General features: G+C 47.2%; 1 protein-coding gene across 1 annotated transcript in view; it reads left to right on the top strand.

The window, feature by feature from the left end:
- The first annotated feature begins 2,635 nt into the window (after nucleotides 1-2,635).
- The window catches only part of LOC128403015 (retinol dehydrogenase 12-like), a 29,394-nt gene continuing 12,249 nt past the window's right edge, over nucleotides 2,636-19,780 (top strand). The window contains exons 1-3 of the mRNA XM_053367578.1: nucleotides 2,636-2,681; nucleotides 11,900-12,097; nucleotides 13,867-14,022. Of these exons, the coding sequence (XP_053223553.1) occupies nucleotides 2,636-2,681; nucleotides 11,900-12,097; nucleotides 13,867-14,022 (400 nt within the window). The remainder of the gene's footprint in view (nucleotides 2,682-11,899; nucleotides 12,098-13,866; nucleotides 14,023-19,780) is intronic.

Below are 19,780 nucleotides of genomic sequence, written 5' to 3' on the forward strand. Positions count from 1 at the left end.
CAGCAGCGGGAGGCCCCATTAGCTACCGTAAAGTGCTTCAGGTTAAGAACAGTTTCAGGTTAAGAACGGACCTCCAGAACGAATTAAGAACGTAACCAGAGGTACCACAGTATTTGGTTGTAAAGCACTTTTATTTATTTCTGAAAGTACAATGGTGGCACTTTATAACTAATACTCAAGATGCTTGTTGAGCACACGGGTGTTGCTGATACAATAGTAAAGTAAAAAAGGTAAAGGACCCCTGGACGGTTAAGTCCAGTCAAAGGCAACTATGGGGTTGTGGTGCTCATCTCGCTTTCAGGCTGAGGGAGCCGGTGTTTGTCTGCAGACAGCTTTCCGGGTCATGTGACCAGCATGGCTAAACCGCTTCTGGCGCAACAGAACACTGTGATAGAAGCCAGAGCGTACAGAAACACCGTTTACCTCCCTGCCACAGCGGTACCTGTTTATCTACTGGTACTGGCATGGTTTCGAACTGCTAGGTTGGCAGGAGCTGGGACAGAGCAACGGGAGCTCACCCCGTCGCAGGGATTCCAACAGCCGACCTTCCGATCGACAAGCCCAAGAGGCTCAGTAGTTTAGACCACAGCACCACCTGTACATACATGTTTGTATGTATACAAGTACTCCATCACAGTCCAGGTCAGCCCCAAAGAGCTTGCTGTCATAATAGCAGAGGTGCTATTTGCTATGCAACTTCAGCCAACATGACTGAGCCAAGTGGACCACACAGTGTGGTGCCATCACCACGACAATGGTGCAGTGCCAGGCTCCCAAATATATTTCATGGAACTGCCCTGAGCCCAGAAAAAGGAGCTTGTGTGGCCTAGTCTACCAGCCTATTTAAAGCCAGTGAGACCAGGAGCCAAGGACGAGATGTCCAGGAGCACAGAGCTTGGCTCTAGGAGGGGAGAAGATCAAAAGTTAATTGTGGATATCTAGTCACATAATTCCAAATAAATATGGGGTTACATGATGGGCCATTACTACATGCTGGTCATTATAGCTCCTTATTAGCTGTCATTGCTGTGTCACAGTCCTTATGACAAAGACTGACATTTTGATTTATATCTCTACAGAGCAGTTCAGCTCTTGCAAGTTACCTTATTTCTTTTGGAAGCATACTTGACTTCTCAAGCACATGACAAGTTTGAAATGGGCAAGAGAATTGCTTTCAAGTTGGTTCAAACACCCTCCTTTGACTCCCTAATGGGTGTTCTCCTTTTAGCCAGTGCATGAAAATATGACATTTCTGTTCAACTTATGAACAGGTGGAAATCTCTGAGCAGTTCCTGTGCAGGCAGGGCTCATCTTGAGTTTAAAGGGCTCTTTTAGAGTAATATGTCTTGCTTGACCAACGTGTGATTTTTCTGAAGGTACTGTTGTGTTCTAGGAAGTGGGCTGCAGGAGGAGTATGCAACTCAAACCCTATACTGGGAATGGGAAGTGCCTCCATATCTGGAGGTGAGACAAATCATTGGCCACTGAGAAGCCTTTTCAGTTACAGTGCCCCATTCACCTCTAGAATGGAGCACATGGAAGATAGAGCAAGCTTCTTTCCCCCTGCTATTCAGGTCACAAGAAAGGAGATTCCGACTGAACATTGGGAAGAAATTTCTGACAGTAACAGCTGTTTGACAGTAGAATGGTCAGGAGAACCTCAGGAGGTTGTGGGCTCTCTTTCACTGGAGGCTTTTATGCAGAGATTAGATCGCCATCTGTCATGGATGCTTTAGTTAAGATTCCTGCATTGCAGAGGATTAGACTAAATGACCCTTTGAATACTCTTCCAGTCAGGCTCACCTGGCACCTATTCTCATGTCTTTTTTGATGCAAGGTGAAGCCCTTTTAATTTTCCCAGACATCTAAAAGCTGTTCTGAATTGGCTTTATTCAGCTGGTATGCTGGTATGCTTTTACTGTACTGCTTTGCTAATTATACTTCTTGGTAATTTTATTATTTTAATCTATTTCAAATGATTTGCTAGCCATTCTGGAAATAGTAATATTGAAGTGCAGGGTAAGGTAGAAGTGGAGGAGGAGTGATAGTCAAGTACATTGCACAACTAGGCTTAAGTGGGGGATTACAGTTTACTTAAACAATATGATGCAATTTACACTGATACTGGAGATTAGATTGGAATCATTTTGTGGGTGATCTCAAAAGAGTCTGCTATGTTTAGGGTGGTGTCTCATACTGGAAGTGGTGTGACACTTACCTTGATGAATCCAGGACTGAGGTGTTTTCTGTTGTCATATTTTATTTTCTGCATAACAATAAAAAGAGTCTATTTGGGAAGAGTTTACATAAAAAGGTTGTGAGCAATCTTATGATTTATTTTGACGTGCAATCATAATAAAGTTTGTGTGCTAAACAGGGCCTGCCAGCTATGAGGCAAGGTGAGGCAACTGCTTCAGGTGGGAGGATCTACAGGGACAGTAGATTCCGATGTAGGATCTTTATTCCCCTCCCCCTTGTTGCTGATGTAGATCTTCAATCACCCCTTCTTTCCTGGAGGGTGTGTGTGGCATTTTGTGGCTCACTTCTTTTTGTGGCCAAAAGTGTCTCAGGCCAGCCCTGTTGCATAACAGCACTAATTGGTGTAGGTATTCCCAAGGCCAAACCAACAGCTGCTATGGACCTCCTCCAGCAGAAGAGACACTATAAACACCTGCTGGCACGTAAGAAAAGGGAAGCCATTAAGAACACCTGAACATGACTTATTCAGGCAGTTAAATCCAATGATTCAGCCACATTCTGACATATCACATCTAGCCCACAAGGCTATGGCCCAACCATGGTGGACTGTCACATCCCCCCAGGGACCTGGGAGGCACACTTTCAGGAACTTTACTTGGACAGCTCTGCTGAAAATGGAAGATCTAGCCAAATAATAGGAAATCTGCCTATGTGGGCTCCAGTGATGGTGACAGAGATTAAGAACTAGGTAGCTCAGCTAAAAGTGGGGAAGGCCCCAGGGGAAGGCCTGATCCCACCAGAGGCCATTAAAAACAATTTGGACTTCTGGGCCCCCACTCTGGCTTCACTCTTGACCTGCATTGACACCCATGGTCAAGTCTCCAAGGACTGGGGGCTTGCAATCATTGCCCCTATATATAAAAAGCTGATGAGATAAAACAAGATATATAGTCAACATCTATTTCTGTGTGGAATGGTGACATTTCAGTGAGAATACATACATTATATATTACCGGTACCTGTGATCCAGAAACCCAGCGGGCTGCTGCTGGATGGACAAAACACTGTTTCTCCTCCAGCAGCAGATTGCATTGTCAGGCTTCGGAGAGAGAAAGAGAAGCAGAAACATGGGCTCCAATTTGCAATGCACATCTGGTTCAGAAAGCAGGACCAGGCCAATTTCCTGCTAAAAATCACCCTCTAGTTGCTGTTTGTGTCATAAACCCAATTGCTTTACTCTGATAGTGAGACCGAAGTACATTAACAAGTAGAGGCTATAGATCAAATCCATATAGTACACTTTATTTAGACGTTTTATGAAATAAAATAAATATAAATATCCTCCCCCCAAAAGACTATTCAGTCTAGGGTCTAAAGTGTACTAGCTGCACCATTGTCTTTACCTCTGCAAGTATATTAAATATTTCCAGGCTGTTTGGACTGGGATTCAGTCATGTACTGGACTGGCAACTTCAGGTTGTACAATGAAGGGAGATTTGGATATCTTGCATAACAAAGCCAGTTTCCCCCAAGACTGGATTTTTTTGCAATAAGTATAGTGTTGGGGAAATGCACTGGAAAGTGTGGGATAAAAATTGCTTGATGCAACATTCTACAACCTCCCTCCAGATAAATCAGGATGAATGCTCAGTAAGCAGCCTGTCACTCTCTTGGTTGCTCCCAGTTATTAGCATTTGCCAACAGGTGGTGTCGTAACTTTCAGTTCTTGTAATTCGTTATTTCTAATCATGTGGCACTCCTACCACACCTCTCACTGTTTTATATCTGTCAGTCAGTGGAGAAATTTCATTTGCAGAGGAGAAGTTTTCTACAATGTCAGCTCTCAGGTTTGAGTTCCTTTATTTCACTAGCTATCCTGTAGGCTTTATTAACTTGTTCTCAGAACCGCAAGTAACATTTTGCATAGGCCACATGCATTTTTGTCTGCAATACTGAAATACAAGAAGTGGACAAAACCAAGCAGGTTGCAGTCCTAACCCCACTTACCGGGGGGTAGGACTTACTTCTGAGTAGATTTGGTTAGGACTGTACTATGTGTAGATAATTTCTATCCTAATTTAATATTTGACTTTTTGCTGCACTTTTATTATGCTGGAAGTTTCCCAGAGTGGGTGAGGTATAAGTAAAAAAATATTATAATTATTTAATATTCATTGAGGTTATGATTAAGATCTCCTTGGCACACTGAAATGTTGTTGTTGTTTAGTTGTTTAGTTGTTTAGTCGTGTCTGACTCTTCGTGACCCCATGGAGCAGAGCACACCAGGCACTCCTGTCTTCCACTGCCTCCCGCAGTTTGGTCAAACTCATGCTGGTAGTTTCGAGAACACTATCCAACCATCTTGTCCTCTGTTGTCCCCTTCTCCTTGTGCCCTCTATCTTTCCCAACATCAGGGTCTTTTCCAGGGAGTCTTCTCTTCTCATGAGGTGGCGAAAGTACTGGAGCCTCAGCTTCAGGATCTGTCCTTCCAGTGAGCACTCAGGGCTGATTTCCTGAAGAATGGAGAGGTTTGATCTTCTTGCAGTCCATGGGACTCTCATATCTACAATTCTTGCATGCACTGTGTGGCCCCTCTCCCTTTCCCCCTCTCTCATTAATATGCTCAAGTGGGCTCTAGCACTTTGGGGAGATTTGCTTCAGCCCTCCCTAGTGACATTCTGAAGGCTAAACTAAAAAAAGTTGCTAGGAACCTTTGGGTGAAGCCATGCGCTTTAAATGTATGGTGCAGATGTGACCTTAGGCTGCAGTTGTGAGAGAAAGCCTTACTGAACTTAATGGGTATTATTTCTATTATTTCTGCAATTGTGCTACTGAATTTTCCCCTGGCTCCCTGTTGTTATGTATTATCTGCTATCTCTTTTGTCTGTATTGTCGCACACACCCCAATTTTTGAGCAGCAATACATTCCAGGGAGTCTGGTGCTTATCCAGGGTTTGGCTTTCTAGGAAGAAATGTTATGAATTGGGGTGAGGGGGGCAGTCCCCTTCCAGACCTGCAATCCTGTATCCAGGGCTGGTCATTAAGTGGCCACCTAGGGCACAGACTTCAGGGGGACACAGTGCTGACCTTTGAGGGGCAGTTTTATATAGGTGAGTTTTTGTAATATTGTATCTTATAAATTTATGATAATCTTATTTTTTCGCACAAGACATCTGCTTTTGAAAATTGAAATTAGTAGTTTTGTGCAAGTAGTTCAACCTAGGGTACGAAATAACTTAGCACTGGTTACTGCCTGTATCTGTGAGGGAATGCAGAAGGCGAAGGTTGCCAAACCACTTGCTTTGTCAAGAGAATAGCTTTCGCTGGCTAGTTAGGTGGTACGATTTAGCATAGCCAAAGAAGTTGCTCTGTGCCATAGAAACCAGCCTTTCCCCTCGCCTGGCTGGTAAGTAGAAGAACAACAGCAGAGTTGTGTGAGGGAGCTGGAAGGTGGGAAACAGAGACATGACTTGCTCTGTGCTGGACTTTGGGGCTTCCCTAGTGAAATATACTCAGAGTCGCAAAGTGATTTCATGCTCTTTATTCAGCTCATAGTGGTGAGGAGGAATGAATGAATGTCCCCTCAAAGTACCTGCTTTATATACATTATTTACACAATGGGCTGCACATGATTGGCTAATTCCAGAATTCTACTGTAAGCCAATCAGGTTGTGGATTCACTTCTATCTGGAGCATGATTGGGTAGTTCCTGCCAACCAATCATACTGCTGCATTGTTCTAGGACCAATCAGACTGCTGCATTCTGAATCCTATTGTTCTAGGACCAATCAGACTGCTGCCTTTTGGATCCTATTGTTCTAGGACCAATCATACTGCTGCCTTTTGGATCCTATTCAACTCAGTACATAACACCCCTCCCCTCTAAGTTCCAGTCCTGCCTGGGAGGTCGCATTCATAGTCCTCAAGGTACGCCGGCGGCCTATGTGTGCGTTGCGGCCTGGGGTGTTCCCTGGTCTGGGGTTCAGGTTCTGGCTCGTGTTCCAAGGATGCTGGCTGTGATGGGGCTGTTTGGTCTGGCGCAACCGGCTCGCTCAGTCGTGGTTCTGGTTCCGGTGTCCTTTCGGCCTCGCAGGTCCTCTCTGTATTTACTGATTCTGCCTCTCCTGCTGGCCCCTCGTGCTCTATGGGCCTCACTGCCCCTCTGTTCCCTTGCGACTCCTCTGCCCTTTCCTCCTCCTGGTTTTCTCCCGGGAATCGTCACCATATCTGGTCGCAGTGGCGGCGCCAGCATCGCCCCTCATCTGTTAGCACCTCGTACGACACAGGGCCAGTGACCTTGGTGACTGTGGCGGGTACCCATGCTGGGCCTGCCCCAAAATTCTTTGCGTACACTGGGTCCTGAGCCTCGAAGGTCCGGGGGTTCTTGCCTTCCCCCACCACTACCTCATCCTGAGCTCTATCGGGGTGAAGGCGGTCCAATCTGATTGCAAGGCGCCGACCCATTAGTAGTTCAGCGGGGCTCCCGCCAGTCATTGAGCTGGGGGTGCTGTGCTGTGCTAGAAGGAATGTGGCAAGGCGGTACTCCCAATCCCCTTGCGTCATGCGGCGAAGGGTGTCCTTGGTGGTCCGCACCATGCGTTCTACTTGGCCATTGGTGGCAGGGTGGAATGGCGCCGAACGGATGTGGCGGATGGCGTTCTGCGCTGTGAAGGTTTGGAATTCTCCTGACGTGAATGCAGTCCCGTTGTCTGAGACGAGAATGTCAGGGAGCCCATGGGTTGCAAACAGCCTGCGTAGTACCCGGATGGCTGCGGACGTAGAAGTGGACGGTACCAGTGCGACTTCCAGCCATTTGGTGTAGGAGTCCACCACTATGAAGAATGTTTTCCCCTGAAAGGGGCCAGCGAAGTCCACATGCAGGCGTGACCATGGTGCTCGGGCGGACTCCCAGGACTGGACTGGGGCCCTTGGGGGATCTGGGCGGGATTCTTGGCAGGCCTGGCAGTGTTTGACCCAGGCCTCTATCTCTCCATCGATCCCTGGCCACCACACATAACTCCTGGCAAGGGGCTTCATTCTTACTACCCCTGGGTGTGTCTCGTGTAGGGCTGTGAGGACCCTTTTGCGGAGGGGCTGGGGAACAACGACCCTGCTTCCCCATAACAGGCACCCCTTGTGGGCCGACAGTTCATGTTTGCGGGTTGTGTAGCTGGCGAATTCTGGCCCGGGGCTGCTGCTGGGCCATCCCCTCCACATTTAGTCCAGGACCCGGGAGATGACCCTATCTTTCTTGGAATGGTGTGCAACTTCTTGTGCCTGAATGGGGCGGTTGTGAAGCAGCTCCAGGCTCATAACCTCTTGTGCAGGTGCTGGGTCGGGGCCTGTTTCTGGTAGTGGTAGCCTGCTGAGGGCGTCCGCATGGCCCATCGCCTTCCCAGGACGGTGAATCAGTGCATACTGGTAGCTGGCAAGGAAAATTGACCACCTGAGGACGCGAGGAGACAGCACTTGGGGGGTCTGCTTTTCATGGGCAAACAAGCCAAGCAACGGCTTGTGGTCAGTCACCACGGTGAAGGGCTGCCCGTACAAGAAATCATGGAATTTTTTTACTCTCTTCACGATTGCCAGACCCTCCTTGTCGATTTGCGAGTAGTTCCGCTCGGTTGCGTTGAGTATCTGGGAAAAGTATGCCACTGGTACCTCTCTTCCATCCGGGAGTTGGTGTCCCAGGACAGCGCCAATTCCATAGGGCGAGGCGTCGCATGCTAGCACCACCGGCAGCCTCTCGTCGAAGTGTGCCAAGACCGAATTTGAGACAAGCAAGTCCTTGACTGCCTGGAATGCGGCCTCCTGGCACTGGCCCCACACCCAAGGGGCCCGCTTGTCCAGGAGTCTGTGTAGGGGCTCCGCTACCGCCACCTTGTGGGGAAGGAAGGAATGGTAAAAGTTCAATAGTCCCAAGAAGGCCTGAAGTTCAGTCTTGTTCTTGGGCGCTGGGGCATCACAAATGGCCCGTACCTTGTCCCCAGTCGGGTGGACCCCTTCTGCGTCCACCATAAATCCCAGAAAGTCCACCTGAGGCACTCCTAGTAGACATTTTTCCCGCTTCACCTTGAGACCCGCCGTCTGGAAACGGTGCAGAATGGTGCGGAGGCGGTCCTCAAACTCCTCTGGTGTGGGCCCGGCAATCAACACATCATCGAAGAAGGGGGTGGCGCCAGGAATCCCTTTAAGGAGCGAGTCCATTAGATTCTGGAATATGCCTGGTGCCACACTGACACTGAATTGCAGCCGCTTTACCTTGAACGCTCCTCTGTGTGTCACAATCGTCTGTGCCTCTGCTGTGGCCTCATCTACTGGCAGCTGTTGATATGCTTGGGCCAAGTCCAGCTTGCCAAAAATTTTCGACCCAGCCAGGGTGGCAAGGACATGGCTGACCACTGGCACTGGGTATGCATGGGCCGTGAAGGCCTTGTTTATGGTACATTTGTAGTCTGCACAGATGCGGACCGAACCATTAGGCTTGATGGGTGTGACGATTGGGGTTTCCGAGGGGGCATTAGGCACTGGCTCCAGCACTCCTTGCTCCACGAGCCGGTCCAATTCCTCGTCTATACGTGGTTTAAAGGCGAACGGGACCCGGCGGGCCTTGAGTCTGACCGGTCGTACTGTGGGGTCAAGCTGTAGAGCAATGGGGGGGCCCGTATACTGTCCCAATTTCCCATCGAAAACCCCCAGAAATTCCTTGCATATGGCATCCACGTCCACTTGTAAGCTAGTATGGTTCACCCCGGTGACGGCTAGCCCCAGTGGTCCGAACCATGCCAATCCCAGTAAGCTAATGTAGGGGCCCTTGACCACAAGCAAGTCCAGTTGCCGCGTCCGTCCCCGGTATTGCACACTGAAGGTCCCCACCCCCATTGTAGGGACCTTACGTTTCTGGAAGTCCCGGAGGGTGAATGGGGCCGGCCTGAGTTTGGGACCCCCTGTAGGACACAGTTTTCTTAAGGTCTTTGCCGAGATTATGGATAGAGTTGAACCCGTGTCAAGCTCCATGCGGCATGGGGCCCCCTCTATCTGTACCTCGACATAAATTTTCTCTACGTTGGGGTGGGGCAACTGGTATACCTGGAAGTCCGTGAGCTCCGTCGAGTTGCCTTGGTGTGTTGGGCCCCGGGACCTGGGGCTCTTGGATTGGTCATCTGATGCCTGGCGTCGGGTGGGCCGAGCCCGACACACCCGGGCAATGTGTCCCGATTTTCTGCACTGCCTGCACTCTGCATTGCGGAAACGGCAGGTCCTCCTCTCGTGACTTTCTCCACAGCTTGCGCAGTTCCCTCCTTCTCGTCGAGGCAGCTGTGGTATGTGGGCTGCTTGAGTGCGCTGCTGTACTCGGTGCACCTCCTCCCTGTCGGATCCTGAGTCGTCGGTGAGGTCTTCGTGGTGGACCCTCGGTTGGGATGGCAGGCTCAGCCGTGCCTCTTGCGTCGACCTCTCGGCAGCTTCCGTTGCCAGGGCCTCCTCCAGAGTGACCTGGAACGTTAGGTCCTTCTTAGCGTAGAGGCGTCGTTGCAGCTTCTCATCCTTCAGGCCACCGACGAGGCTGTCCCGAAGCATGTTCTCCAGCTCTGAGAAGTTGCAGAACCGGGCGGCTTGGCGGAGAGAGGTCACAAACCCAGTTATGGTTTCCCCAGGGGCTTGCCGCTTTGCGTAGAAGGCATTTCGACGAGCCACCACTGAGGGCTGTGGCGAAAAGTGCCCCTTCAGCTGTTCCATTATTGTTTTGTATGGAACAGTAGCGATGTCTTCAGGCGCAAGGAGAGCCCGGGCGATTTCAAACGTCTCCTCTCCGCAGACGCTGAAGAATATCGCCCTCTTCTTGGCATCTTCTTTGTCGGTGACCCCTTTGGCTTCTAGGAGGAAGGTGAAACGGGAGGCGTACGCTTCCCAGTCTCCAGATGCTGGGTTGAACGGCGAGAAGCTGTTGTCGGTTGCCATTCTGAGTTCCTTGTGTCCCGGAGCTGAAGCATGGATACACGGTGCGAGGCAGCGGTGCGGCAGGTGGCGGTGCTGCGGTGCTGTGTGTGGCAGTCAGCTCAGCGGGATCCCATCCTCGTCGCCAGTGAAATATACTCAGAGTCGCAAAGTGATTTCATGCTCTTTATTCAGCTCATAGTGGTGAGGAGGAATGAATGAATGTCCCCTCAAAGTACCTGCTTTATATACATTATTTACACAATGGGCTGCACATGATTGGCTAATTCCAGAATTCTACTGTAAGCCAATCAGGTTGTGGATTCACTTCTATCTGGAGCATGATTGGGTAGTTCCTGCCAACCAATCATACTGCTGCATTGTTCTAGGACCAATCAGACTGCTGCATTCTGAATCCTATTGTTCTAGGACCAATCAGACTGCTGCCTTTTGGATCCTATTCAACTCAGTACATAACACCTAGAAACCATAGCAAGATCTATGGGGTTGCTAATCCTGTGAGCGCCTCCTTCTTATGCTCTAGTTGTATATGCATATGTGCCAATAAAACCATATATCCTAACAGCACCAACAGTCTCCACTGGCCTTCACTCCAAGGAAGCAAATCCTTGGGAAGCACAGGCACCTCTGGGGTCTCTCACTGCTCAGAGATTGGGGTGGTATGTAACAGAAGGTTAATGGCTGTTGAGCTGTAGGATATACTATTTTCTTTATGCATATATACAACCTGAGCATAGGATGGCATGGCTCACAGCATCAACACTCCAACAGATCTTGCCTCTCCATTAGGTTCTTAGCCCCCACCATTCTGCTGCATATCTTTGGATTCAGCACAGCCTACGGAGTCAAGCTCAGACAAACCTCAAATACCAAAACTAACATCCCTGGACTATTTGTTTTCCTTCCTAGCATAGCATGGCATCCAGCCAGGTAAGAAGGACGTGGGAATACCTACCTGCTCTTTGAAGCATCTACGGTGGTCATTATGGCAACACATCTATTTCCAACCTAACTTTTTAAGGTGTCAAAGCCATTCTGATCCTGATTGATTGATTATTGTTGTCATCGCTACTTATTATCTGCCCTACACCTTAAGGTCCCGGGGGTGGGGGTGGCTTACGACATTTAAAATGCAATTATTGCACAATATTAAAAACAGATCGAAACAACTTATTTAGCCAAGGAACCAGTTTGACTGGTTCACCAGGTTTCCTCTTGTAGAGTATAACCTCACAGACGAAAAATCGCAGGCCTGCAAGAGATCCACAGATATCATCCAGACTCATCTCCCAAACCAGTAGCAATATTCTTTCTTCAGATTTTTGCTTAATTGGTGTTACATTTTTTTCATTTAAAGGGATTTTTTACCATGCTCTTCAGGTCAAAAAGGCTCGCTGCGTGTCTTAGAAAGGAAAGTCTCTGTTCTCTGGCATAGAATCTGAGGGTGCCCCCAGATTATTTTGTGGGAAAGGAGTCATGCGCACCCTGGAACTTTAGAATTCTACAGTCTAAATCCAGCTGCTCGTTGTTGTTATATATTTCAACAGACTTTGTGTGGTTTGGAAAGTGATGTGGGAATGCATGAGCCAGAGGAGTAGGTTAAAGGATAGAATCACAGAATTGTAGAGTTGGGAGGGATGATGAGGGTCCTCTATTCCAACCCTTGCAAGCAGGAATCTTTTGCCCAATGTGGGGTTCAAATCCACGACCCTGACATTAATAGTCTCATTCCCCAGCATCTGAGCTACTCAGAGGAGCAGACCAAGAGAAAAACTCTATACATACCAAAGTAACATTTACGGTTGCGCTCTCTTATGTTTTAGGAAGTGGTTTGCAGGAGGAGTATGCACATCAACAGCTCGGCTGGATGGAAAGGTGGCCGTGGTCACAGGGGCTAACACTGGCATAGGGAAGGAAACTGCCAAGGACCTCGCACGAAGAGGCAAGTTGTCTGTCCATTCATCATCCACCACATGCTACTCAATCATACCAAATTGAGCGGGACATCTCTGAATTACAGAAGCCATCCTGTTTTTTGCTCCAGTACTCTGCTGTGAGTCAGCTGGTTTGCACCAGACCAAAAGACACACTCCTTTCTTTCTTTCTTTTTTTTGGTTTCATGCTCTCCTGCTAATTGGCTCTCTCACACCAGAGCGCTGGACCAAAAGACACTGGCTCCCATGAGAGCACCCCTATTTTCATCAGACGGATGTTGCAGATTATGCCACCATCAGGGTTTAAATGAATAAAGACTGCCTTAACCATTTTTTCCGGGGACACGGGTGGTGCTGTGGGTTAAACCACAGAGCCTAGGGCTTGCCGATCAGAAGGTCAGCGTTTCAAATCCCCGCGATGGGGTGAGCTCCTGTTACTCGGTCCCTGCTCCTGCCAACCTAGCAGTTTGAAAGCACGTCAAAGTGCAAGTAGATAAATAGGTACCGCTCCGGCGGGAAGGTAAACGGCATTTCCGTGCGCTGCTCTGGTTCACCTGAAGGGGCTTAGTCATGCTGGCCACATGACCTGGAAGCTGTACGCCAGCTCCCTTGGCTAATAAAGCGAGATGAGCGCCGCAACCCCAGAGTCGGTCACGGCTGAACCTAATGGTCAGGGGTCCCTTTACTTTACCTTTAACCATTTTTAAGTGAACAAGCAAATTTATAAGTGTCTTAACTCTTTACTTAAACAGAGAGTTTCTGGTTCCTAGGATTTATTTTCATTTTTCAAAGGAAATTCACTGAATTACATAAGCCCCCTCAAGGAGAGGAGGCATGTTTAAAAAAAAAACACTCCACAAGGGCTCTGCAATAGCAGCTGCACTTTAATATGTAAGCTGCCATATCTGTTTTAACTACCGTATATATTTCCCCTTTGGCTGTAAAAGCATACTTGGCATACAATGTAGTTCTTAGCCACACTTCTCTGTATTCACTTTTTCTATACAATAAATAATTTTAGAAACCTCTATCATGCCACTTTCCTTAGGCTGCAACCTTACACACTTACCTGGAAGTAAGTCCAATTGAAGCAAATGGTCATTACTGCTGAGTAGACATGTCTAGGAATACACAGTTGTTGCTTTAAAAGGCCCAACAATGTCATCCACATGCAATTCTTTACCACAGGGATGAGGAGCCAGTGGCCTTCAGATGTTGCTGGACTTCCACTACTCCTCAGCATGGCCAGTGGTCAGGGGTGATGAGAGCTGTAGTCCAGCCCTTCTGAATGTGCCCTCATTGGTGGAATGAACATTTGACTGCGTCCCATTGGAACTGCAGTCGCTATATATTTAATTAACCATGGTTTAGCGTTAAGGGGATGTATTTATTACTATAAATGTATGTATTCTGTCCCCTAAAATAACTTTAACCAAAGGTAATTTCCATTTTTAGAAATACATTAAAGTGTATTTTTCTTGAACATAGTAATGGTTAATTAGACAAGGGCAACTACTTCAAATGCTTAAGGTGAGCTTAAAAAAGCTGAATATTACTCCCCTCCCACAATGATTCACGGTTTATTGCTGCCTATAACATCTGCTGGCAAAAGGGCTTTTACATATATTTACATTTACACATTCATATTGTAGAATTTTTATATTATTTTATATTTTGTTCCATTAAAAGAAATTAGTCTAGAAAGACAGGACCAGGACCAAGTTTAGAAACAGCTTGTTTGCCTTATTCCTCTTTTCTATTAATTTCCCTTTTGAAGGTGGTCGCGTCATCCTTGCCTGCAGAGATATAGCAAAAGGGGAAACAGCAGCCCGTGAAATTATAGCCGAAACAGGGAATCAGCAAGTTATTGTGAAAAAACTGGACCTGTCTGATAGCAAATCTATACGGGCATTTGCAGAAGATTTCCTAAAAGGTATGACTGACTAAAAGTTGGCACCTGTGTAGTTACTACATAGTTTAATTACTAGGTGGTCCTGGTCCTAGAGATAATCTGTGTGGAGTCAAGAGTTTCATAGGTTTTGTTTAAAATAGAGAGGTATTTGTCTGGCTTCCCTATGTGTTCTTTAAACCAGGGATCAAAAACCATTTTAGACCAGGGGGCACATTTTGAATTTTGAGAGAGTGCTGACTGCTCCAGTCACAAAATTGCTGTAATGGGGGCCATGGCTTAACACAACATGGCTGCCATAGCATAACACAAAAGAAAAGAGAGAACAGTCATTGCTGATTTTCCACCCTTACCCCACCCTTGGACATCCTCATGCTTAGCACAGGAAGTCATCTATGTCCTGCTGGTCCTGATTGTAGTGACACAGCTGTTAAAGGCAAAAGATTCCTGTTTTCTACATTTCTAAACAAAGTGAAGGCTGACATCCTGTAGCCATTTACCTGGTGTTATAAGTGACAAAACTGCTCCTTTCCCCTTATGGGGTACCCAAGAGCCCATATAGAGTCCTTTCGTAGGTTCTCTATCAGTAGGAGAAAATAACAGAGACAAACCAGAGAATATTGAGAAGCAAAGCAGCTAGTAAGCCTGATCTTTATTGACTGTTGCAACAGGGTGTTCCCCCACACGCAGGAGAGAGGAGGAGGATCCAGAACAAAGGTTTGTCCGCCCTTATATAGACATTTTAAATTGCCCGCCCTGGAGTCCAAGACCACCCCCAGAAACAACATACATAAGGGGTGTAGCCCAAGACCCCCCCCCCAGATACATCATACCTACATAACAGAAAAGGCAGTCTACAACAAACCTGAGTGCGTTGTTTATCTCCTGGCAAAGTTTCCTGATTGCATTATCTGGGTTTTGGCCACTCTTTTGTTATTATAACTACTTAATTCCTGAATCTAGGTCACAGGCTCACACCCTGTTCATATCTTGAATGTGCCCTTAAGACAGGATTTGTGAGGAAAGAGACAAGGGGAAGGTTTCTCACTTTGACCTTGCAGAGAAATATTTGAGGTCAATTTGTTCAGGACCTTGTCCATGGGGTTTCAGACGTGTGATATATACAGTTATCAAAATTTATTTATTTTATATATGACCTACATTTTTTTATAACACTGGGAATAACCCCCATTGAACACAGAGACATCTGAAGTAGAAATGTATCCCATTATACTGGAAATTAACAATGCTGTGAATTCTTAATAAGTACTTGGACATTAGTTTCTGCACAGCAGGAGACATGCCTGAGCCTTTTTGCAAATTTCACATTTTGTATTTGCCATTTGAGGAGGGTATTATTTAACACCAACCTGCATTTATTGTGTAGTATTTACAGAAAATAACTTTTAGCAGGTACCTAATCTTGGATGAGTCCACTATAGAAAAGACGCATCCTAGTTGTTAGGAAAAAAGAAGTTCAACCTATGGAGATTCCAAGAACTGCTAGAAAATAAGACAGAAGCAGGAAAAGTACAGTAAAGGGGAAGGGTAAACAGAAACTTTTAATGACCTCGGGGATTTCTATTGCCTGGTGTCCAAACAACTTACTTTACAGTCACCACATTGACTTTACTAATTGGCCTAAAAACACTGGCAGGTGGGAGCAGCTAAGCTGATTCATTTCACAGAAATAACTTAGAAGGGAGTCTGCACATTTTGCTTCATAACTTTCCTTCTAAGAGGGCTAGAGACTTAATTTTTTAAATAGAAGCTTAGAGTCTAAGGAACCCGCCTGAGGGCACCAAAGAAGGCCTTGTGCCTGCTTGGCGATCTCCACTTTAAACCTTCCATGACACTGTTCTTGCATTTAAGAGTAGCTAACCTTTTGCTTGGAAGCTTTCCCTTGAACCTTTCTGGCACTTTGAAGCAGAAGATGGATCATTCCACAGCTTCCATTTGAATTTTGAGATGTCTTATATAAAACACCTGGCAATGTTAACTGTCAGAGACATGGTAGATGGACCTTGGGTATGACCCAGAATAGCTATTCTTATAATTGTCTCATTGCACTCTTGGGCACTCTTACTTGTAGGTCTGATTAAAAGGATGATATGCTTTTGAGTAAACACATTTAAGCATGTATGCTACATTTTGCCTGAAAGGGTAATAATGTGTGTGTGTGTGTGTGTGTGTGTGTGTGTAGGAATGACTGTTCAGCTCCTTAGATATAATAAACCCTGCTAATGATAGTAGCGTTCTATCCAAAACATGTGTCATTCAGAATGGACACAGGGTATATTATATATTCAGCTAACAATAAAGGTTTAGAGATAATTTTTAAATAAATAATAGTCCATGAAGTTGGACTACTACAATTGCCAAAACCCATTCAAAATGGGTATGTATGCACTCAGATACTTGAGCAATAAGAATACATATAATCACTGGAAATTACTCTAAGGTAATAGTGAAGCCTTATTTACCTAGGGATCCATCAGCCACGCCATCCCCGGACCTTGGAGGGAACAAAAGTACCAGGAAAGCAAAATCTTCTTTGGAGAAAAAGAGTTTATTGAAATCTGTGTACAAAGACATTTTGTACACAGAGACAACCAGTTGGATAGCTCCTGAAAATACACTGGCTGTAAATACATGGCATTTGGCAGGCATTCTTATACTGTAGGTACACATTTCTCCACCAATCACCAATTGCCAACCTATAGGTACACCTCCCTTCCACCAATCACCAATTGCCAACCTATAGGTACACCTTCCTTCCACCAATCACCAATTGCCAACCTATAGGTACACCTTCCTTCCACCAATCACCAATTGCCAACCTATAGGCACACCTTAGGAGGATAATCACGTTAAGCACGTTCCTTACCCATTTCCCTGTCTTTTGAGCCTACGTGGCTCCTCTTATTCTTTACTTGACCAGTGTCACAAGCCAAACCTGCTTAAGCAATCTTTATTGGAATCTAAAGCCAAAGCTTGCTCAGGCAATCTATATTGCAAACTTGACCAGTGTCACAAGCCAAACCTGCTTAAGCAATCTTTATTGGAATCTATATTGTGACAGAGCTAAACCGTCCCTTCCTTCATTCCCTCCTCTTCTTTTGGACAGCCTTCTGGCTCGTCCAAGGCAATAGGCTGGTATTCACGCATCAAAGCTATCACTCGGGGACCCATCATGCGCGACATTGTTTTGTGCACCATATTTTGCAAGCATTGCACCAAGCAGGGAATACAGAAGCAAAGAAGCAATAAAAATAAAATTGGTCCTAAGAGCATAAAAAACATTCCTCTGAGCCACCCATTTGGCAAAAGCTTATCTAGCCAAGACATATTCCATCCTTCCCACACTTGTACAGGGACGTGTGCCACCTTCTCAATACTTGCGGCTAGATTACGGATGGCTTCACCATGATCTGAAATATTGAAGCAGCATGCTCCCCCAGTCAGGTTGAGGGCAGCACAAAATCCTCCTTGTTTGGCCAGAATAAAGTCCATTCCCAAACGCAGCTGGAGGACAGCAGTGCGGGTCTCATCCAGCTGGGTAGCAACAAGGCGAAGGGCGGTGGCCGTTGCATTGGCCACAATCTCTACTACTGCCTGGAGTCGGATTATGCGATTTAGATTGTACATGGGCTCTCTGGCACCTGCTACTAACTCATCAGGGTTCCAGGAGGCCGGATCATAGTGGGCAATTATTCGCTCAGGTGGCCATTCATCCTTTCCCCACGTCTGCTTGCTCCCTGAGGCTATATTCGTGATATCAACAGATCTGTGATTGCGATGGGGAAATAAGGTGGTAGGGAGCAGCCACATGGGGGGTAAAAGGAAGGCTGGATAACAATTGCCCCACCAACCGTTGGGGAGGTGGTGGAAAGCCTTTGTCCCACAAATCCAATATACAGGATCCTTGTTCTGGGTGGCCATATGGTCACCCATAGAACTAAAAGCTAAAAGATTTAAATTGGTGCAGGCTCCGCCACACTCAGTGGTATCAGTGGGGTTACACGTACACTTGCATGAGGAGCGCCCAGTAAAAGTTATATTGTGTCCAAGGGTGGCATTTTTGGTCTGGTTGACACAGAACCATCCGGGAATCCGATAAACCCGGAGGGGATAGGGATGATTCCAGTATGGGCCCCACTGGAATTTACTTCCAGTATACTGGATTCGGGTCCGATTAAGAGGCAACGGAAGCAGGGGCATGCCCCCAGCCGCATCCAGAGGTCCCAAGGCACAAACAAGGCAACGGGTCCTATTCTCCTCCTTAGCTACCATTTCTGCCGTTTGCAGCCAGCGGTTGTAAGGGTTGTGGATGCCCCGCGTGACCATGATACGGGTAATGTTTACCTGGGAGATCCAGGACCCTACTTCCCCCTGGGCCAGAGCGCAGGCGGGTTCCCCAACTAGGAAGAGAAGGAGAACTGTCAGTGGGATGGAGGAGGGACGCTTCTTCCCGCAAATTCTATGGCGCTCGTGCCAGCAAAAAAAGAGAGAGAGAGACATCCACGTGACAAGGGCAGTTGAGATAACTCCCACCCACTAACGCCAAGAATGCCAGGGCTCTTCCCACCACAGATCAGTCATGGTATGGGTCTGGAAGGGGGGTTGGGGTTACCCGGACGCTCGAGTTGGTTAGGGAAACAAGGTCGGGGATACCTCCAAGTGTCAAACCCTATGGTGTGGAGATAAAACCCCTCAATCCCCGGGGGATGATGGTACCCCTGATGGGTGGAGGATAACCTTGCCCCCCAAGGAGAGGGTACCCACGGTGGATGGGCCACTACACACCCACACGAATAGGTAGCCGCCTGTAAACTGCAAATGCTTGGTGTCAAAATCCCCACTGCTTCCTCCTCACACCATATAATGCATACTAAAGTTCGTTCAGGGTTCTGGACGTTATCAGGGGACAAAGGCTGCAAGGCTGGAACGTTGGAGGTGCTCCCGGCGGGCGCCCCTCCCATCCAATTATTCAGCTGTGCGTAGAGATATCAGCTTCCGGTGTGATATCAGCAGAGCGGTCGTCTGCCAGGCGTCTGGCGATAGTCAGCCGGAGGGAGTTCTCTGGATCTGGTGTAACTGTCCAGTCTGAAATAGCTTTCTTCACTCGAGTATGGTGGACCCACGGGGTGATGCCAGCAACCTTCACAGCAGTAGGTGTAGAAAGTAGCACAGTGTATGGTCCCTTCCAGCAAGGCTGTAGGGGGGGCTCGCTGCCAGTCTTTCACCCACACTTTATCACCTGGCTCGAACTGATGGAACCGTTCAGTTAACACACATGAGGTGCGAGCCTGGGTCCACCTGTTGAAACAGGAGAGAACTTGGGAGAGTGACTGTACATAGTTATTCAATTGCATATCTTGGCTAGCATATGGAGTTAACATTCCAGTCTTGTGGCCATAGCAATGGATAACTGCCACTGCCTCGGGCTCCCATACAGCATCCAGAAGGTTCAATAGAGCTTGTGGGTGGGCCACCTGGTTTCCTCTGGAGGTAAGCAAACCTCTTTCTTTCCATAAGGCTCCATGGGCATGTAAAGTCAGGAATGCATACTTAGAATCTGTATAAATGTTTATCTTCTGTCCCTTTGCCAGGCTCAGGGCTCTGGTAAGCGCAGTTAGCTCTGCCAGCTGGGCCGATGTTCCAGGCGGGGAGTGACTTTGCTTCGATCACCTGGTCTTCCAGGGCTACCACTGCATAGCCTGCTTTCCGCTGTCCAGTCTCAACAAAGCTGCTTGACTAATCTTTCTACAAACTCTTCATC

This window comes from Podarcis raffonei, chromosome 1, assembly GCF_027172205.1.
Source record: "Podarcis raffonei isolate rPodRaf1 chromosome 1, rPodRaf1.pri, whole genome shotgun sequence".
Classification (NCBI taxonomy): domain Eukaryota; kingdom Metazoa; phylum Chordata; class Lepidosauria; order Squamata; family Lacertidae; genus Podarcis; species Podarcis raffonei.